This window comes from Syngnathoides biaculeatus, chromosome 11, assembly GCF_019802595.1.
Source record: "Syngnathoides biaculeatus isolate LvHL_M chromosome 11, ASM1980259v1, whole genome shotgun sequence".
Lineage (NCBI taxonomy): Eukaryota > Metazoa > Chordata > Actinopteri > Syngnathiformes > Syngnathidae > Syngnathoides > Syngnathoides biaculeatus.
The window spans coordinates 28,946,914-28,969,841 of NC_084650.1; the positions used below are offsets into that span (position 1 = coordinate 28,946,914).

The 22,928-nt window shown below is 40.9% G+C and overlaps 1 protein-coding gene and 1 pseudogene across 6 annotated transcripts in view; one reads left to right on the top strand and one right to left on the bottom strand.

Moving 5' to 3' along the window:
- Nucleotides 1–420: 420 nt before the first annotated feature.
- The window catches only part of enox2 (ecto-NOX disulfide-thiol exchanger 2), a 257,527-nt gene continuing 235,019 nt past the window's right edge, over nucleotides 421–22,928 (bottom strand). For all 6 annotated transcript variants that reach the window (XM_061834677.1, XM_061834674.1, XM_061834676.1 and 3 more), the window contains 6 exons: nucleotides 19,490–19,677; nucleotides 16,611–16,742; nucleotides 9,194–9,250; nucleotides 5,781–5,877; nucleotides 4,774–4,859; nucleotides 421–1,008 (listed from right to left, as the gene is read on the bottom strand). In XM_061834677.1, coding sequence (XP_061690661.1) covers nucleotides 877–1,008; nucleotides 4,774–4,859; nucleotides 5,781–5,877; nucleotides 9,194–9,250; nucleotides 16,611–16,742; nucleotides 19,490–19,677 — 692 coding nt within the window. In that variant the 3' untranslated portion in view covers nucleotides 421–876. The remainder of the gene's footprint in view (nucleotides 1,009–4,773; nucleotides 4,860–5,780; nucleotides 5,878–9,193; nucleotides 9,251–16,610; nucleotides 16,743–19,489; nucleotides 19,678–22,928) is intronic.
- On the top strand, nucleotides 7,197–7,315 carry LOC133509298 (5S ribosomal RNA; annotated as a pseudogene).

Genomic DNA, 22,928 nt, shown 5'->3' on the forward strand with positions numbered 1-22,928 from the left:
GCGACCCTTGTGAGGATAAACGGTTTAAAAAATGGATGAATGGATTACATTTCACACATCATAACTGTTTGGAACTGAACTTGGAACACAGAGAGAGAGACAAGAGGCAATAGAAAGAGAAAGTGAGAGCGATGAGAAATGAACAGGTCAATATATTGTGGCTCAGCATTCAGTAGAGTGGAGGCCACTTTTTGTGGAAATACTGCAATTAAAAAATTTATGAATTTAATACCCATCTTGCATTGGTGAATCTGTGTATGTGCATTACAGCTGTTCAGGTTTGATGTGATGCTGCCCTCCATGTATGAAACAACACCTCCCTTCTCCCCCCAAAACAAATAAATAAATAAACAAATCCCCCAAAAAAAATCAAAGGGGAAACTCAAACAGTAGAAACTGAAAAAATACACCAAAATAGTGTCGGATTGAAGTTCGCTTTTTATAATCAAAAATACAATCCAAGCATGTACAGCATATAACAACAATTCTTTGCAATTCTTCACAGTCTTTACAGAAAATGAAGAAATATATGATATCTTTTTTTCATATTCAATGTTACAAACCAGGAAAGACAAAAAAAATAAAAACAAAAACAAAAGAACAAGCGGGATGGAGGCTGCAGGGTTTTGGAGGTTTGAAGAGTTCGACCCCGAAGATGTCACAGGCCCTGTTTAGTCCTGGTCGTACCCGCCAAAAAGGCTCAGAAAGCTTTGATACCCAATCGACGTGGGCCGCAAACACGTTCGAATCCAGTGACTCCTCTGCCCGGACTCTTGAAGAGTCATGGCCGTGTCAAGTAAACATTCCTGTAACTGTGGGGATGCCGTCTTGACAGCCGTGGAGGGTTTTAGTGGTGCTCCCTCCACAAGCACAACATTACGTGTTTTTGATACCCTGGAATCCGCAGAAGTTCCATCGTTTCTCCAGACTGGCGCCCACGCCCGTCAGCTCCTGCCTGAAGGTGCAGGGCAGTCGGGAGAGGAGAGCCTCAACCTCGGCCGGGTTGATCTACAAAGAAAGTGGGTTATTGAAAATACAATAATAGACAATACAGGGATCAAAAAAAGGGACTGTGAATGTGTTTGTACAGGACAAGTACTTATATTGAATGCACAGTGGCTAATTTTTGAATACACAACAGATACGAAATATCTACACATCCCTGTTCAAGTGGCAGGTTTTTATGAAGTAAAAAATTACACCAATATAAATCTTTAAAACCCCTGAGATCTGATGCAGTGGAAGTTCTCTGCGGAAAATGGCTTGTCCTTTTAGCTTGGGTTACAAAAAATATCAGGAAAAAAATACTAAAAAATCTAAACTTCTTTTGGGGTTAACCAGAGGGACTTTAAATGACGCGCTAACTCCCATTTTACATGAGTTTGAATAGGACTGGGTTATTCCGAACAAAGCCACATCTCCAGCTAAAATAATAAGAGGGTGTGCGCACTTGTGAAACCACACGAAATAATTATACTGACCCTCTCAAAAACATTTATTTTCAATTGAGTTGTACAGTTTGTCGGTCTTTGTTTATGATAGAAATTGTTTTTCAAATGATTTATGGTATGTTGCTTTATTTTTTTTTTTTTACATTTGTGGATTTGTACTTAATCCTAAATCAACATCAAAGCATCGAAATCAAATTTAAGTTGAATGGAATACCAACTTAAAGAACCACAATTAAACTATGAAGTTAGTAACAATAGCCAACCTCACTTCCTCCCACCTCTGAGTAAAATTCATCACGTATCACCAACTTGTCATTTGGAGAACAAGACAGAAGAAGCCTTGTTCCACGCGGGCCTCCTGTGTCGTAACACGTAATTATGCCGCGTGTGGTGTCACCAGATAAGCAGAGTGTCCGCTTCATTGGCTTCTTTTGCTTTTTCTTCGACTTGTTGTTGTGGGGGAGTCCAGCCAAGGCATATTGACAAATGTGCATGCAGGCTGCCTAATGATTGTTCACTGGTGTGCGTGGGTAGAGCAGACAAAATGTGGGCACCTGAACGCACCATCACAGCAACAAACACACCAGTCAAGCGAAGACCTCTATTCTTTCTTGGACACGTGTGTGATAAAATGAGTCACAGCGACATGGAAACATGCTGACATCGTCGCCACAACAGAATTTTCTCAAAGCCACATGGAACTCTTCTCAGCCCCAAGTTTTTGCTTCAGCGACTACCAAAGTTGAATTCTGGTTGGCTAGCCGGTACCATAAGCAGCCTCGGGAGTCCCCCAGGCCAAAAAAGCCCGATAGGACTCCTCAGTTTGACGGTATCCCTCCCTGTTGGTGTCCACCAACGGGTACTTGGATTGCCGCCACAACGGGCACTGACCACCATACGACCACAGTTTTGGTCAGCTGCCTCAACAATGGAGGCGTGGAATATGGTCCACTCTGACTCAATATCCCCCAGCACATTAGCAAAGTTCTGTCAGAAGTGCGAATTGAAACTCCTTCTAACAGGTAATTTTGCCAGACATTCCCAGCAGACCCTCATATTTAGTCCTGCCAGGTCACACCACCATTTTCTGCCACCATTGGAGCCAACTCACCATCTAGTGGTGGCATTGACAGCTCCACCCCTCTCTACACCTGAGTGTCTAACAAAGCGGGGGTAAGTCCCAGCACACAACCAGTCGATCACTGAACTGGAACATAGGGTGCCCTGGTGCCATGTTCATGTCTGGACACCCTTATGCTTGAACATGGTCTTCGTTATGGAAAATCCATGGTGAGCAAAGAAATCCAACAACAGAAAGATGCCAGCAGAATAATGGAGTCTGCAGCGGGAGCACTCACTAGCACCCCCTCCAACAACTGCAAAAAGGGTGGGTACTGTGAACTGCCATTTGGTCCATATGCACAAAAATAGTCAGGACCTGTCCCCTTAAGGCGGAAGGAGGCTATCCCCTTGTCCAACGCAGTGAACCCCAATGAACAGGCAGTAAGCTGGGGGGGGGGGGGGGGCAAGAAGTAAACCCACACCTGCTTGCCACCTCTCACCATAGGCAACTCTCGAGTGCAAGACAGTCCAACCCCTCTCAACCCCTCTAAAAAATACCAGAGCCAAATCCTTGTGTGGAGGAGAGTCCAATTATATCCAGTCTCTTCTTCTTCTCGACCTCACACACAAGCTCGGTCTCCTTCCTTGCCAAGTGGTGATATTCCAGGTCCCTGCCTTCGGTGCGGAGCTTACACCTGACCCCTATGGCTCCTCCCACAGGTGGTGAGCCCATTTGAAAGGGGACCCATGATGCCCTTTCAGACTGCCCCTTAAGATGCTGGCATGGCCACCAGGCGCTCGCTTTCGAAACCCCACCTCCAGGGCTGGCGAGACAGGGTGGCCATTGTGGCCTGCGTCCAGATAAGGGAAACATAAATCCACTCATAATATTCATCATCAGGGTCTTTGGCTGTGCTTTATATGGTCCCACACCTATGACATGTTTGGTATGCCAGGGGCATCTAGGCCCAAGCAATTTAGCCCTGAGGATTATTGGGAAACACATATCCATCCACCACAATAAATTGACAGCTCCAGGAGAGGTGTTTGATAATCTTGAAAAAAGAAAATAATTTGAGGAGGGGCATATATTATACTTTTATATGGCATTGTATGGTTGTCAGTGTAGCAAGAAGCAGAGAATTTGGGGATTCAAAGAACCGAGGAAGGCAAATTGCTGTGAGCAGATGCATAATGTCTTAAACGGAATTCGTAGACCCCTGAGGAAAAAAAAAGGGGTGCAGCGGCCGTAGGATTTATGCCACTCTTTGGCTCGCGGCGTCTTGGCCAGCGAAGGACGTGCTTTTAATATGTTCCGACAACGGAGGAAATTGGCTGATCGAACAGACAGTAAAAAACACACACCAATGACATTTCAAGCTTCAAACTGTCTGAAGAAGTTTCTGGTGAAGTTCTAGGTTTTTTTTCTTCCATTTATTCACAGATTGCAAATGAGGCTGTTATATTGATTTGTTTTACACAAACAACCTGGATGCAATTATAAGAAATTTCCCAATGACCAGTTCACTGAATAGGGAAACAGTATAGGGCTTATGCTTTCTTAAAGAGATCAATAAGTAACCCTTTTGCCTTTGTGAGCTTGTCAATTTGACTTCTTTTTCACCTTGAGACAACATAATCAGTGTCACAGGAGAATAACGATTCAGTTCCACAAACCTCGACAAAACAACATGGGAATAGATACTGTTTAAAAGCTGTTTTTCCCTCCTTTTTGTCTTTCATTCCTACTCAATCATTAAACTAACCTAACTTGCCCACTTTGAAATGATACCGTCAGCGAGGTATTCATGTAATTACACAGTAATTACACAGCTCACAGTTACTTTTTTTTATTAAGCTAAATGAGGGTCAAAATATGAGAAACATTTCACAATCCCATTCTGGCCACTATTTGCCATATTTTCCAAATTTCAAATTTATTATTATTTTTTTTAATTTCACACATGACAACATTTCATTTCTCAACTACTTCAATCTATTTCCACGGCAAAATATTTATCTCATTGAAGAGATTAGTGCTTTCTGTTCCCAGGTTGGGATCCTGGTATACGTTAGCATACCAAATGCTAGCGTGTTAGTGTTTTATGAGCTTCCATTAGAAATAGCATCTCAATGGAGCACGAGATGTAAAATCCTTGATCTACCTCAGCAATTTAGCTCCTCAGATCCTGTCTCGCTATATGTTAGCAACCGAGCTGTTCACATGTTCGTATTGGATGTGGAAGTGATGTGAAGGTACCTTGGTGTCGAGGCGTTGCAGGTAGGAGCAGATGTACTCGATGCTGGCTCCAAAAGGATGCACATGAAGGAACGTGGAGATGATGCCTGAGGGACGATGAGAACAGGTTGCGCGTTAATATAATGAATATAATATGCAGTATAGAGAGGACATTGATGGCATCTCCTCTTCCTATGTGGGTCGACATTTTGTACACTGTGGCTGAAGATTGGATGTGAGCGAGTGGTTAGGGACGGCTTTGTCGCCTAAGCCTTGTCAAAGACAACCTGTCTCCAAAGTGAAAGTAACCATCTGCTTTCTGCTCACGCACAGCCCTCCCAGGAGATGTGATAAAACCAATCTTCTGATATCAACCACCTGTGGAGCATCAAGAGACCCACCCTGATGGTGTCTACCAAGGCCTCTGCCGGCGCTTGAGTCTTTTTATTTTTTTTTTTTTTGCACGGAAAACACTTTACGTCCTCTAAAACTGAACATAAGCAATGTTCTGTGACCACCAAACAAGTAGGGATGCCGATTTTGAGCATACGCTGTGCATCCAGCGACACAAAGTAAAATGAACAAAGATTTGAATTACAGCTCCAAATCCGCTTTGTAAGTTTTGGTCTGGTGCTCCAATTCAAGCTCTTCAAACACTCTGGATATTTGTTGTAAATGGACACCACATTACACAGTGAATGTATATGTGCAAAATAAGACTTACACATATCATTTCAAAACATTACAAAGCCTAGAAATATGTTTAATTCCACTGAAAACGAAACAAATTGTTTTGGAAAATGTTAACATTAGTTGGGATTTCGTCAGCTTTTCGTGTTCTTTTTCCAAATGGTGATATCATTCAGGATGGCTACACATGCATGCACTGTCGTTCACATGTTCACACACACACACACCACACACACACACACACACCACACACACACACACACACACACACACACACACATATATATATATTGCATTTAACGCCGGGGCTGATTGGAATAATGACCGTTTGGCCTTACCAACAAGCAGGGCTTCTCTCTCTGAATGGACAGGACTCAGTGACCTCCTCTCTGTTGGACCTTCCCTCTCCTGACAACAGGACACCTGTGTACCCTCCTATAGACACACACACACACACACACACACACACACACACACACCACACACACACACACACACACACACACACACACACACAGAATAAAGAAACACATTTGAAATTGGACATTTACTTTATTGCTAGGTGAATTTACTTTTTAATTCTTTGCATACAAATAGATGTGTGTCTGGAGTGCCTGACAGCCAAGCAAGCATGAAATTAAATAACCAAGTAAATGTTTGGTCGAATAATTATTCCAAAATATATCAGTGTTTTTAAGTGACTCATTCAGAATTTTGTCTCACTGTGATGCGACAGTGGGATTGATTTCCATAACATCGCTGCTATACCGCCACATGCACAGATACACACACTAATATACAATAATAATTCAGCGGATTAGTGATGAACTGTGGTCTCCATAAATGAAAATGGAAAAAAACGCCTTTTGTTTTCATCAGAGCTTCTTTACCACAGACTATTTATTTATTTTGGTAGTAATGTCAGTTGATCATTTACATTTACAAAATTGACAAAAAAAACCCCACTAGGTATATAAAAATGCTACAAAAAACACCAAGTATGTAAATATTCATGTTATTACAAACTCAATTCCAACAAAGTTGGGATGTTGTGTAAAATAAAAACAGAATAGAACGATTTGCAAATCATGTTCAACCTATATTAAACTCACACTACAAAGACAAGATATTTACAGGTTCATGTTTACCAGCATTACATCTTTTTTTTTTTTTTTTTTTTTTTAAACAAAATTCAATGAATATCTGGGAACGGAGGACACCAATTGTTGAAGCTTGGTAGGTTTTTCAACAGGCCGGGGTCTTTGTCGTTATTTTATGCTCCATAATGTGGCACACATTTTCAATGGGAGACAGGTCTGGACTGCAGGGAGGCAAGTTTAATACAGTGTTTTACTACAAAGTCAGGCTGTTGTAACACGTGCAGAATGTGGTTTGGCATTGTCTCGCTGAAATAAGCAAGGGCGTCCATGAAAAAGACATTGCATGGATGGCAGCATATGTTTCTCCAAAACCTGTTTGTAATCTCACAGAAGTAATGGTGCTCTCACAGATGGGTAATTTACCCATGCCACCAACACAGCCCCATACCATCACAGATGTTGGCGGTTGAACTTTGCATCCCTGTGTTGCAGCCATGAAATTCAAAGTTAATGATTATTTGCTAAAAACAGAGTTCATTAGTCTCAAAATTAAATCTCTTTTCTTTGTAAGATATTCAATTAAATATAGGTTGAACATGATTTGCAAATCATTGTATTTGTTTTTAATTTATTTAACAGAACGTCTGGACTTGGGCTTACAGCCATGCTACCCTAAGAACTCCCGATTTCGTCAGATCTCGGAAGCTAAGCGGGTTTGGCCCTGGTTAGTACTTGGATGGGAGACCACATGGGAATACCAGGTGCTGTAAGCTTTTCTCCCTGGCTAAATGCAGAGGGGTTGCGTCAGGAAGGGCATCCGGGATAAAAACTGCAAAACAAATATGCGTTCGTCTAAGATGAGATGCTGTGGCGACCCCAAATGGGAGAAGCCAACAGGATAAGAAGAACGGAACGCCCCGACTTCATTGGAATTGGGTTTGTAATAAACAGGGCTCCAAGTTAATCAAATTTCGATTACATGGTGCAAGCTAGCAAAATAAACATTCCAGAACATGCAAGTGTACAAACAAATATTTGTCCTATGTATGGATGTCACAGTATTCATGATATTCCGAAATTGAAAGTGCCTCAATATCGTTGTGGCCTTGTTTCGACATACAATAATGAACAGTAGTAACATTTGGTCGAGTACTTGAGTAATCACCACCACACAGCATGGATTTTATTCTCATTTATGAAGACTGGACTTCTATCCCTAATCTGTAATGCTTGGTACTCGTCTTGTATGAACTGTATAGAATTTGAGACAACAAATTCAGCCTTTGCTAAATGGTTAGCAATCAGTTTTGACATGACCATGCGAGCAATTACCATGATAGGTAAAAAAGCTAAAAAACAAAAAAAACAAAAACAAAACTACTATCTATCTGATTCATATGTGTACATTTCACATTGAATGTGTTTTAAAAATCACTTACAGATGCTTATCTGTTGCTTTTGGCAGTTTTTCATGAGCACAAGAGTGTATTTGTCTACAACAAATGTCTGTGTGGAAAACACGGACAGTGGCCAAATGGCTCCAGGTGGCGTAAATCGGTTCTGGGTAGCACAAATGTGCTTTTATTACTTATTTTGTTATTAACTGGAGGAAGAAACTTTCGTCACCCAATTTTTGTGGTCGACTTTGGCAAGTAATTCCATGGCTGCCCGGTCAATATTGCCACATTCAACATGGCTGCCACATGCACGAAAGGCATTGTTTTCTGGAATTTAATGTAGTCATATTGTATATCTGTGACCTGGAAACACAGTCTCGTTGACTACCTGCATTGTGCCAGAGCCCCAGTAAAAAAACAGCAGCCAATTCTAGAATTGACACATTTTGTTAAGTTTAAGTGATAAATGGAGACTGTTTTTGGACACACATTGTTTGGTCCTAGAAGTCAGTTTTATCCATTGGTTGTTATATTGGGTCAGGATTCCGCTTTTAAGTGTGAAACAAATAAAAATTTATATAAATACATAACACTACCAATTTAATGGATCAACAGCTACATGAATGCAACAAGTCTCTCGATAATGTGAAAAGAAAGTGTTTGGCATATGTGACCCACAAGGCATACCTTGCTCACTCCATAAGTGTAATGTAATTTCGGATCATTGGTGTGTTCTAACCTGTGTCAGCCTGGAAATGGTTTAAATTGCGAAATAAATGCACAACTTGTCTCATCTCAGATTGTATTATCTTAGAAAGTAAATAAGCAGTAAGCAGGCATGGAGCAAAACAAATTGAAGCAGATGACAAAGAAAGAATCGGCATGTGGATAAGTAGAGGAAAGAACATATGTGGAGGAAAGATTGGAGGGAATGAGGCAAGGGAGTGTATTTTGCCTGGAGTGACACAGTCACACCCATGCACGCGCACACACAACAAACTGAAGCATACTTGGAAGAAGAATGATCAAACTGTTGGGGAACTGTGACAGGTGGCAAAAAAAAAAAAGAGAAAAATGATGAAGGAATAATGTTTGTGTCCCACATAATACTATGCATCTCACTAACACTGCCGAGTGGTGTCTTAACGCCCCCCCGCAAAACACACACACGTGATTTTCTTGGGTGACTAATGCTGAACGGATGGGAATGACATGTCACACAGGGGAAGTGAAAGGAAGAAGTCTGTCACTTGCATTGTTTTGATTAGCAGCCTCCTCTCCGCCTCGGTCATCTTGTTTGGATTGTTCCATCTGTAACACAACAAGAAACACACATCAGGTACTGGACAGGCACTCTAGTTAGAGCTTTGAGCACATTTCCTGAGAATTGTAGGTGAATGATTCTCTTTTGGTGACACAGATCCTTCCCCCATGTTCTCATTATACATGCTGTTTTTTGTATATTCTAGTTTTATAAGTATGGTTTAACATAAGTAGCGGTTTAAACAAACATTATTTGTAGCTTGTATGTAGCTAGCATGTAATGACTTTGTAGCTGGTATGTAATGACTATTTGTTCAATATCCTGGTGAATTTTGGGGTGGACTATTGTTGGTTTTAATAGACATCATAGAAACACGGAACTGGATTTTAACATCAAGTTGCACCTGTTATTTAATGGGGAAATTCAATAATTATAATGATTTATTTACATTTTCTTTTTCTCCACTAATTTCAATAGCCTTTATTCCATCTCCAACCTCCTGTTTCTCTCAAAAATCTCAGAAAAAAAGATCCCCCCCCCAAAAAAAAAAAAAAAAAAAACACTCCCACCTCACTTTCAATAATCTCTATGAACACTTCAAGTCTGGTTTCTGCACCCACCATAGCACCGAGGTAGGATTCAACAAGATCACCAAGAACCTCCCCCTGGCAGCTGACTCTATGACTTATTTACCATCCTCATTCTCCTTGATCTGACTGCAGCATTTGAAACCATCTCTCACCCCTTCCTCTGGAATAAACGCCATCAAACTGACATAACACACACACACATGCATGTACACGCACTTTGTGGTTCAGTACTTACTTGTATCAGGCACCCAGTTTGTTCTGATGAAATCCCGCAAAGCCGATCGATTTCTTCTGGTGTCTCCCAGGGCTCTATCTTGGGCCCCCTCTCCTCTTTATCACCTGTATCCTACCTCTTGGCAATATTTTCCATACATTCAATTAACACTTGTGTTATGGGGATGACACCCAGCTCTACCTCTCAAATGAACCTACCGCCACTCCTGCTCCTTTCTCCCTGCTTCTCTGAAGTCAAACACTGGTTCTCATCTGAATTTTTACAACAAGTGATAAAGCCAAACTCCTACTGTACGCAAAATTGACAGTTTGTCATTGTCTCTGGTTTGGTTTAGGATCTGTTTGGTTTTGTTTCATATTTTCCCGTGTTCCATACATTTAATTTTGTGTATAATGGTCCATGATTTATTTTGGGTTGTATTTTGTTTTAATGTTGGCCTGTGTTCCATGTTTTCATGTCTTCTGTGCTTATTTCGTTATTTTGTCCCCCCGTTCTCGTCACGCTTCTAACTTTTGTCAACCAACCAGCTCCCTCTTGACACTTGTGTCTTGTCCAGGTATTCCTTGTTGTCGCATCAATCTGCTAATCTTTAGTACGCTGGTTTCTTTCAGATCTTGTCGGTTCATTTTCATTGTCAGGTGCGACTGTCTCTGTCTGTGCCACATCTTAGCAGTCACGTTGTTTCCAGTTTTAGGTTTATTGAAGTGTTACTTTGGTTATCTATTGTGGGACTTTGCTTTTTCCACGTTCCTTGTTTGCTTTTTTTGGGGGGAAATTAAGTATATTTTTTGAAACTTCCGCACTCATGCCTTGCCTCCCTGCAATTGGGTCCTCCACTTCCTTTTCTGCATTGTCTTCGAAAACCAAACGTGAGTTTTTCTGGTTAAACGTGATGATTCCTCTATTTCCCCTTCCCCTCAGGTTAAGAGTCTGGGTGTTATCCTTGAGAGCACACTCTCCATCTAAACACACAACAACACCCGGTGCACATACTTTCACTTACAAAATATCAATTGTCTCTGATCATCCCTCCCAAGCTACAAATTGCTTCTCTCCTTGATCATAACCTCATCCCTTTCATACTGGACTGCAACTTCATTCATTCAACCGGTCAGTCATTGTTCGCAAAAGATGTCGTCAGCAGTAAAAATCACCCAATGAGTACAGCTAATCTTGACGGAAATGCGCACCAGGAAATTGATTTTTCTGTCTCCCATTATTGAGGGTGCCTCTCATGATTCATGTTTGCCCCTGTATTGGAATTTAATTAGCATATTTCCTAGCCTACATTTATGGAGGAGACCTACTCCAATCGACCGATAAGTGGACATATGGCTCCAAAGATGGACTGTAATAATATCAGTCCTTGGGCCCGGTTTTAATGATGGCCATTCCTCTCGCGGACACTAGCTAGGGCAACATTGAGAATATGACCCGGCAGTGCCTGTAACACGAGTCAATGGACAAAATATTGAGCATGGCTGCTGACTTGAAATCAGACCCTTTGGATGGAAAATACATTCAAGGGCAGACACTTGAGTAACAAAGTTGATCCTGGGATTAACGGGTGAATTATGATGGCAATGAAGAAGAGAACTCTTAAACAGGAGGAGTTCACTGGTTAATGATCACCTTAATACTAAAATTTGGTACCATTAAAATATTTTATCAGATGTTGGATGCACTATGAACTGCCGCTTGTATTGCGAGATACCTTCCAGACCCACCCAAAATAGGTCAAACTCCACGATATAATAAGAACATACAGGGGCTGAAATATCTTTTTAACAAGTCACCATTTTTCTCACAAAATATAAAACAAAAAAGATCATCTTTACATCTTGAAGGTTCCACGAGCTTCTTTTATGGACCTTTCTTTCCACAGATTTCTGATTGGATTCAAGTCAGATGATTCTAGGAACCTTATTTTTTTTCCTTTGAAACTAATTGCGCTTGCTTGGCATTACGTTTTCAATGATTATGCTGTTGAAATGTCAACACTCGTTTCATTTTCCTGCTTGTAGATGGCATATGATTTTTGTCAAGAATATCTTAGTAGATTTGCCCATTCATCCTTCCTTCTATAATGCAAAGTTTACCAGTACCATTTGCAGCTCCAAACCATGTTCCCACCTCTAAACTGCACTACTTGTATGGTGTTTTTAGGGTGATGTGCAGTTCTGTTTCTTGTCCAAATGTGGTGGGAAAAGAGTTGAAGTTTTCTCCCATCAGATCAGACTATATTTTTCCTGTATTTAACTGGATTGTATAAATTGCTGTTCGGCAAACTTTAAACAAGATTTCACATGCTTTATTTTCACTCATGGAGGCTTGCGTGATGAGCGTGCATGCGGGCTGTGGCAGTGGTGAGTAAGTGCAATTCTCACTGTTTCACTTGTGATAAAATACCTGCAAATTTTAGGTCTTTTGGAAGCTCTCTACACATGGTCCTTTACTCTTGGACAACTCTTCTGATTATTCTTTGCACTCCTCTGTCAGAAATCTTGCAAGTTGCACATGATTGAGGCAGATTTATGGTGGTATGATTGGCTTTCTGCTTACTTATTATGGCCCAACTGTGCTCTCTGGAAGATTCAGATGCCAAGATATGCGCATGTAACCAAGCACATTACTATATTTGGCAACAATTAGTTTGTGATGGTCTTGAGACAGCTTTTTGCTCCTACCCATCATGAAATGTGTCTTGAGTCACACCTTGGCAATGAGAAGTTTTTGTACGCCATCAATTAGGACTGAACCAGTTGATATTCATTTGCATGGACAGGGGGCTGGATTGCAGTTTGACTATTGATAGATCTTAGGTGTTGTTTTGAGTTTCCATACATTCCACACTATCCATTCTTTATGTGTTCAATACTTTTTCCATGTGTCATTTCACATTATTACAAGCAATTTACTGGATAATTATGGAATACAGACAGTATTTTGAATCATGCTTCTCGGTGTCCTTGCCATGTTGAAGTTTGTTATTGCAGGTGTCACTATTTTTTATATTGTTTGTACAATATTTTTAGAATATAGTTTCCCAAAAACCCTCCCAATAAATTATTGTACTGTTGATTTTTTTATGCTACTGATAATGGATCACAGTAAAGAATTGTACACACCTTAATATTCGGCCTGGTAATCAAACATATGAGCACAACTGTGTAATGTTCTCTCATATAGGAAATAGAAGTAGTGCTTAGTTCCACAATTAGAGGAAGTAAATTAAAAGAGAACGTTATACCTGTTCCAATAAAAGGCTTCACTTTATAAAAAGAGAATTTCCCCTTTTCTCTTTGGCACCTTGACACAAAAGTGAAGTGTCAAACAATTTTACAATTTTTGATTCAACAACTCTTAAAACAGAGGTTAAGTTTGTTCAAAATTTTGTTTCATTATCGTCTTTCATATATATGTACTTTGAATGACCTCCCACTGAGAAGTCTAAACAAAAATGACAGGCTATTGCATTTTATGCGCCATTTGTTCCAAACGCACTCTTCCTTTATAAGTAATTTTCTCATCTTTCTGTCTTTTACTGAACTTCCACGCTAAGTCTTTCTCCCTCTTCCCGGCAATGTTTCTCCTCATCTCTGACTTGGTTGCATGCAGTCAGTGATTATGGCTTGATATGCAGATTTCACTGGCTTGATGGGGGTGGTTGAATTTAAATGTGATTGGTCAGGACTATTCATCACAACAGTCAACCCTGTAATATTGTGCCACTTGAAACAAATAAGATCTCCCATATGTTTTGCATCATAATCTTTTTTTTTTCTCAGTATGTTTTGGGTCCGTATCTGACTGCGGACCGCTGTTTGCTAGTTATTGACCTCCGTTTTAAACGACGCCCCCACAATCGAGTGCTCCAGAGCAAACTATAGAGCTCCTTTGCTTGCTAGCTAGTTAGCTCATGGGGTAGCAAACAAAATAAACAGTGAACGTTTCTTTTAATGACCCGGTTGTGTATGGGTGTGAGTGTCTGGGCATGAGTTGTGGCCGACAACAGCTCATCACCAATTTGCTCACAGTTTTTTTTTAAAGTATTCTCACATAGTGAATCGTGACAGCTTGCAACTGTGGCTCTCTTTTCTGAGAAACCAATTAAAAAAGTAACAAATTAGGTAGATATCTACCAAATTAACAAATATAATTAATTTGCTCACGACTAGTTATAGTAGTAACAATATATTTTGTATAATATTTGAATAATTTTTCTGAGAATCCCATCCTGAAAAACATACGAGTGTACAAACTTAATAAAACCCAATTTCAGAAAAGTTTTAAAACAAGTTTTATGAAAGAACATTTGAGGTGCAGTAACTCTTTTCTGCCAGAGTGAAAGTAAATTGTAGAAAATCAAATACTCCATTAAATTTTCTACCAAAAGCAATATAGCACAGCTGAAGCCATCCAATTATTCACTAGTTATGCTAATTAGCATAAGTTAGCTTGACATTGAAAGACTCGTTTTCTTCATTATTTTCTTTTCTGAAGCCCCTGTTCTTCTCCTCCCACACATTGGCCTGACAGGCTATGAACATTGCTTTCATTTTTTTTTACCCCCCTTTCCTTTATTGTTTACTCTGTCTATATGGCTGCTCACTATGCAGTCTGCAACTTCTTTGGTCGGTAACAATATTTCAAAAGTGCATTTTAATCAAATATAAAACGTAATGTAATAAAAACAACAACACAGCAATAACAATTGCTGAGGTCATTTTTACCTTCCTGTCAAAATATCAATAAAGAATACCGATGTGCTTGGTAAAAACTTTTTTCAATTCCCTTTTTGTCCGTGTATATACTCTCAGTCATCCAGGTCATGGTGAGGCGGAAAGGGTGAATCGAGGCAACTCGATTCTATTGAATTTCTTGCGTATTTATTTTCTCATTTTCTGTAAAGATTCAAAAATGACAATTATGCTAACAGGGTCATATTAGCATAAAGTCTCAGTGTCATTAAATTGAAATTTGTATTAAAAAAATTACCCAAACATAATAATCCTCGATAAATACCTCTACTGGATTCATACAGTGTAATTGTGTTTCCCTTGTCCATAAATTCTCCCATGAAAATAGAATGTCCTTGGCAGAGGTAACAGCCCCCTCCAGCTAAAAACAGTTTAATAAGGCCACAAATGATTTTAAAGCGCCCCATAGCTATCATTTTCAATATGAAACAGTCACTTGGTTACGCGAGCTATGCTCCGCACATGTGAGAGGATGCGATGTAGGCAAATGAATCGGCTCATTTGGTGGCAAAGTGCAGGAAAATGACAGTCCATTAGAGAGCGTCTTCCAAAAGAGAGAAAAAGTAGAAATGGAGCTTTTCAGAAGAGAAACAAGAAGATTAGAAGACTCAAGTGGCAAATCAGGACTCTGGTTGTGCTTGTTTCGGTTATGCGGCACTGAAAATGAAGCCATAAGAAAAAGAGATTGTTGAGGATGTCTCACGGCGCTTGTGTGGGTTTATTTAAATTATCAACTGGGCTTTTGTGAGGGCAATGAAAAATACATCTTAAACAGGACTTATTGCGAAGTGACTTCATTTACATGTTTATAAATAGTTAAGTGCTTGGATTGCCTGCCCACTGATGCAGTATGACAATAAACAATCAAGTAAATACAGTGTTAACCTGACTTACAGGTTTATTGACTGTCTACTATTATAGTTTGGAAAACACATATTTGAGCACCCTGCAGTTTTGTAATTTCTTCCAATTTGAAATCATGGAGGGGGCTGAATTTGTCATTTTAGGTGCATGTTCACTGTGAGAGATATACTTAAGAAACATACGGAAATTGCCATGTATGATTCTTTAAAAATTCATTTGTATGTTACTGCTGCAAATAAGTGTTTGAAAACCTGCCAATCGTTAAAAAATTCTGTCCCTTAAAGACACGTTGATCCGCCTCTAAAAAGTCAACCTACACTCCACTTAATATTCTAAATCAGAAGCACCTGTTTGAGATCATTAGTTGCATAGAGACACCTGTCCACCCCTAACAATCAGTAAGACTCCAACTACTAATACTTAAAGACCTTTCCAAAGACTCCAGAGACAAAATTGTAGACCTTCGTAAGGCTGGAAAGATAAAGGCTGGTCAAGCAGAATCGAGTTTTGGTGGTCGCTGAGGAAAAAACTGGGATATGGGAGGACTTTGTTGAGCTCATGTAGAACAACTTCTGGATGACTTTGAGGAAAACATGGTTCACAATCCGCCTACTCAGGCAAAACTAATTTTGGGAGAGAGGTGTACTCCACCCTGAACTAATTGTGATATAATTATTAATACTTGGGATATTTTGACAAAAGCATGTCATGTAATTGGCCTTTAAAATACATCGGGGGGAAAATTGGTGCACAAATGCACAGTATGTCTGAATTACAATTTGACTGGTTAACTTCTATTTGTACCTGTATGAGTTAATAATGTCATCATAAGACTTAAATCAATGGTGGTACAGTTATTAAAGGTTTCATGGTCACAGATATAATTTATTGTTAATATAGTTGTTCTAAAAGTAACATTTTGTTTTGAATGTGAACTTTGTGTGTTTGTATGGGTTACCTGAGTTTTCTGCAGGTTTTGCAGTCCTTCCTTCAGGGTATGGACTTGATGCTTGAGCTGCTGTTTGTCCTCATGACTCTTCTCCAACTCGCACTCCCGCTGCTTCAGCTCCTCACGCATCTTCAGGAGTTGCTGTGATGAGAACAAAAAAAAACAACGCTTACTGTGGGTTGAGGCGTGCTCGGACTTCATATTAATCTTTTGATCTGAAACCCAAATGGCTTTAGTATACAACAAATTTTCTTATCATAGGAAAATGGAGGGCTTCCTGTAGTGAGAATACGTTTCATGAGACACGAAAAGGGTGACGGTGGGGACTCTTTGCGAGTGCTTCTGCATGCCCGTTAATTGACCAGGAGGAATATGAGGAAGATGCAGATGGGTGACGTGTAGACGCTCCAGCGGGGGAGCCCAATTTACAGTTTTCCAATTCATTTAATCCATTCACCTCTTCAGTATAAAAGGTAGTTTACTCTCCAAGTGAACATGAACAGCGGGACATGAATGGAGCGTCTGCTCTTGAAGCATAGCACAGCATGAGGAAGCGAGGCCTGTGATGGGAGATAAATTAAAAACAGACTTCCAAAAGTAGGTTCAGGGCTTTAGAATACTAGTGGCAATGTTCTTTTATAGGTACCATTCTCCCAAAAAAATATAATGTACCGAGAAAAAAAACAAACTCATCCAAAAAATAGAAACTGTCATCCCAGGTGTGCATTCATGATGTCTATGATTTTTTTAAAAGAAAGCAGCTGGGTAACCCGAATAAATAATGAAATGATAATGAAACTGATTGAGCTTTTAAGATGGACTTTTCATTTATTGGTTGATCTATCTTCTACCGCGTATCTGAGGTTGGGTCATGGGGTAAATAGTTTTAGCAGGGACGCACAGATTTCCCTTTCCTCAGCCACTTCATCCAGCTCTTTTGGGGGGATCCCGAGTTGCTCCCAAGCAAGCCGAGAATTGTCGGTCCTGGGTTGTCCCTGGATCTAGTTCTGGGTGGGATGTGCCTGGAACACCTCACCAGGGAGGTGTCCGGGAGGCTTCTAAATCAGATTCCCTAGCCACCTCATCTGGCTTCGTTCAATTCGGAGGAGCAGCGGATCAACACTGAGCCCCTCCAGGATGACCAAGCTGCTCACCCTATCTCTAAGGGAGAGCCCAGACACCATGCAGAGAAAAACTAATTTCTGCTAATTGTATCTGGAATCTTGTTCTTCCGGCCATGACCCACAGCTTGTGGACATAGGTGTGGGTAGGAGTGTTAGATCGACGGGTAAATTGAGAGTTTTGCCTTTAGACTTAGCTCCCTCTTCATCACACCGGACCTATACAAAGTGTGCATCACTGCAGACGTTGCACCAATATGCCTGTTGATCTCCCGCTCCATTCTTCCCTCACTCACGAACAAGACCCCAGGACACTTGAACTCCTCCAGTTGGGGCAGGCTCTCATCCCTGACCTAGAGAGGGAACCCCACCTTTTTCCGACAGCGGATCATAGTCTCAGACTTGGAGGTGCCAGTTCTCATCAGAGCAGCTTTGTTACGAAACGCTCCGCTTAGAGCTGGAGATCACGGCTTGATGAAGGCAACAGAACCACAAAATTGCAAAAAACAGACGCCACAAAACTGAACCCCCTCCACATCTTAGCTGCATCCAGAAAGTCTGTCCATAAAAGTTATGAACAGAGTTGGTGACCGAATAGCTCATATCAGGGGGTTACCGAACCCCATACTCTCAAAGCAAACCTCCAAAGGACTCCCCGAGGGACATGGTCGAACGCCTTTTCCAAGTTCACAAAACACATGTAGACTAAGGCGGCAAACTCTCATGGACCCTCGAGGACACTGTCGAGGGTGTAGAGTTGGCCCACTGTTCCACAGCCAGGACGAAAACCATTCTGCTCCTCCTGAATCTGAGATTCAACTTCCTGATGGATCCTCCTCTCCAGCACCCCTGAATTGACCTAACGAGGGAGGCTGAAGAGTGCAATGCCCCTGTAGTTGGAACACAGCCTGTAGTCTCCCTTCGTAAAAAGGGGGACCATCATATCAGTCTGCCAATCCAGAGGCATGGTCTATGATGTCCACGTGATGTTGCACTGGCTTGTCAACCAGGACAGCCCCACAATGCCCACAGCCTTTCGGAAACTCCAGATGAATCTCATCTATCACTGGGGCCATGACACTGAGGAGCTTTTTAATCAACTCAGTGACCTCAACCCCAGAAATAAGAGAGCCTGCCTCAGAGAACCCTGACTCTGCTTCCTCATGCGAAGGCGTGTCAGTGCAACTGAGGAGGTCTTTGAAGTATTCTCCCTGCTGACTGTCCTTAGTTGAGGTCAGGAGTGCCCCGTCGGTAGGGTGTCAATTATTTGCAAAATAAATAAAAATAAATTAAAAAAAGAAAAAAAAATTGATGATAGTTTCCTGAGTCGGTCCTTATTCCTCGAAGGTAGTGGGGGTTCACTGTATTCCTCCTCTCTGTCTCTCTCTATTATGTAAAGAGTGATCCGAGTGCATACACTGGTTAACTCCTTTAGCATGGTGAACTTGTGGTTAGCATGTCTGCCTTACACTGAAGAGGCTCAAGGTTAGCGTTTAGAAGTTCTCCACATGCTTGCAAGGGTTTTCTCTTGCTTTCTCTCACACTCCAAAAATATGAAGTTAAGGTTAATGAAAGTCAAACTCATCCATAGGTGTAAATATGAATGTGAGCAGTTGTTTATATGTACGTATCTTTGCCAAATGACCGGCCCAGTTTGTAACCTGCCTCTCATCTACTCATCTGGGAAAGGCTCTGATTCTTGTAGTAGTTAGCTTCTTAATCATGTGTGTGTGTGTGTGTGTGTGTGTGTGTGTGAATGTGTGTTACCTTCTGCATGCCTTGCAGGGCCTGCTGCAGGAAGCTAAGCTGCTGAGTGTGTGTATTGTCCTCTTCGCTCCTGATTGGCTGGTTCTTGCCCTGCTCCTGCTTGAGCAGCTCCACCTCATTCCGATAGGCATCCAGCTGACAGCGCAATGAGTCGTTCTCTTCCTTCAAGGCCTCGGCTTGCAACACGCCTGCGTACATGTGAAAAGGAAAACGGTATTATCAGTGGCAGAGCCCAAAAAAGTTTCAGTAGTGTTGCCAACGTTTTTGTTTTTTTTTGCAATGCCCCTCGAAATACAATCTTTGACGGTGGGGACTTGGGGGTTGGGTAATGATATAACTTTTCCCCCTTGAAAAGCAATCGTCTACAGGAGAGGCAAGTAAGAATGGAATTTTCTCTATCTTCTTTGTGGCTATTTTGAAAGGAAACAACAATCAGTGACACACAAGAGAGGGGGGCCATAAGGGGTAATGATATCTATGCTGGCCACTCCCTGGCGCCGCCCTTCGGTACAATGATGTGTGGTCAACCATTTGAATTCAAGCCATTTTCAAACACTGCAAGCAAAAAATGCCAATATTTTCTAGGATGCCAAGCACCTGAGGGAATGTCTGAGAACTGTCTGCTGGTAAAAAGATTGAGAAAAAAAAATACCCATGTTAATGTGATCATTTGTGGGCTGTAATCTTAATGCTGTTAATTATACCCCAGCGAAGAGGAAAAAAGTTCCCATGCAAAAATCAAATAGGTGACAGATGAATGGATGATGTCTCATCACCATCAACATAAACAAAAGTGAGGAAACGACCTTTTGCAGAAATATTCTTAACTAAATTCATTTAGGGCTAACTACCAGCCCTGCTAGGTTAGAACTTCTGCCTCACAGTTCTGAGGACTGGGGTTCAGTTTGCATGTTCTCCCTGTTCTGGGGTGAGTCATCTCCAGCCACTCCTCTTTCCTCCCACATCCCAAAAACATGCATGGTAGGTTAACTGACAACTCCAAATTGCCCGTTGGTGTGAATGTGAGTGTGAATGGTTGTTTGTTTGTTTGTGTATGTGTGGCCTGCGATTGGCTGCAACCAGTTCAGGGTGTACCCCGCTTCCTGCCCGATAGGCTCCAGCACTCCCGCGACCCTTGTGAGGAGAAGCGGCTCAGAAAATGGATTGATGGATAGATGGAGGCTTGTGGGAGAATCCAAAGATATGAAAACTACAACAGCCAGTGAAGCTGAATGTTATGAAATTCTGCTGCCTTTCAATTGAGCAAGTAGACATTTTGGTCTTAGTTTAAACAAAGCAGAAATTTTAGAATATTGTATAAATAAATACTGTGGAAAAAACATCTTTCTTAGACTGAGTTGTTCAATTTCCTGATTGAGCGACCATGCCTGGTCATCTGGAGCCTGTCAGACACCTTCAATTCAATATTCCTCACAACTCGTGATCAACAGCAGATTAGCGGCAATTGAAAAGACGGGATAATCTCAGAGCATTTTGTATGTCAGATCTCCACTAGACATATGACCCGACCTATCAAAAAGAGCAGAAGGACTTGTTTTTATATGCTCGTCCCTGGGCAGTCAACTGAAAGATGGGGATGAGAGAAAAGCCTTCAGGAAAGTGCAACGCGTTAAGAGGGGTTTACGAGATATCTTGTGAGTGAGAGCGCTACGTTTGTTGTTTGTATTTGAGTGGTTCGTCAAGGGCTGTTAATGAACACTCACGCGGCAAGATATGTCTTTCACAGGTTTGGAAGTGAGAAGTATTTATTTGAGAGGTATCAAAGGCTCAGCCAGATTCAGCACGTTTGTTATTGAACAGGTGGTGCTATCGACCCCCAGGCGTCCACGATAGAGTTCACGCTACATGCACATGAAGATGTTTTTTTTTTTTGCTTTCTTTTCCAAAATCTGCTGCATATCGTCGATGGGTTGTGGGGGCGTGCGGGGCAGAAAAGGGGGATGATAAGATTTTTGACAGCAAACCCTAACTACCATAATGAGCGACTAGAAAGGGTTGAAAATAGAGTAGTCAACTGTTTCATTCGCATCTATCTCCATGTTGATAAACCAATTTGGTATATTAGCAAACCACGATGAGGCAAGAGGAAGTTCACAATGTAGTAGCACCCACAAGAGGCTACATACAGTTGACGGCATATATATACACTGTGCAAAACACACTTCATTTTTTGTCACATTGTCTGAAGTCAAATCAGACAAAACTGCTCCTGTTTCAGGTCAGTCAGGATCACCAAAATTATTTAATGTTGTTAAGTGCCACAGTAACGACTGAGAATTTCTTGGGAGAGTTTTACATTATTTTCTTGGAGGTCAAATGTTTACATACACAAAAAAGTGCTATGTTTTTAAGACCATGCCCAAGTGAAATGCCACTCAATCCTCAGAAAATGTATGTAAACCTCTGCCTTCAACTCTAGAATGCTGCACAGATGGGCTGCCATGAAAAATTAATTGGGAGTAAATAGAAGGGACATTTTTGCGAGCTCTTAAAAACGAAAGATTTAAAAAAAACTTCAGGAAAACAAAAGTATTGCAGAATGGATAATCTGACAATTGGTGGGATGTTTTCAGGCTAGTTTGGCGCCAAGACAGGTTGCCACAAAAATATTAGGACAGCATTAACAGGAAGATAGCAACATTTGCATTGATTTAATGTTCTTGCTACGACTAACAAAGGGTGAATAATTTCATTCAGGCCCAATTAGCCAGCTGCCGACACAGTTTGCCATAGTAAGAGGAAACAAGAAGTGGGCAATGTTTGTAGCTAATTAAAAAAAAAAAAAAGTCATTGTAGTTAAAGAAAGGTTAAAGATGAAAACAACCAGCAGAGAGCAATTAATTTCGGCTATAGCTTGCTGTCTCCCATCATAACCCCGATGAGGACAAGCCCCATAGAAAATGTATGGATCAATAGTTTTCTGCCTATATGTGCTACCAGTGAAATCATAAGTGAGACTAAAGAGGCAAAGTTTGCAATGACTTACAATTGAGCGGCAAACAGCAAATGCTATATTTAGTTCAAGGCCAACTATACTGGTGCTTAGATGGGTTGTCAAACTTCTGAAAACTGAGCATAAACAGGAATATAGCAGTTTGTGGGTTGAAAAAAAAGACCAAACAAATGTATTAATCAATTTTCTTAACACACCAAAAAACCATCTGATTGAGCAATTAATTCAAAATTGGCTGCCAAAGAGTCACCTTGTTCAATCCTTGGCAGCTTTGAATGGCTGCACACACAGTGAACTTTTGGTTTGCAAGTGTGAAAGGAGATGAAGGTCCTAAAATCCTGATGTCAGTGATTCTAACCCTTTTTCTAAAGGATAGAAATGAATATTTCTTGTTACAAAAATCAACATCAGGTCTATTTTAGGTTAAATGGTTTATGATTAGGTGGTGCTGTTTTGGGTAGCAAC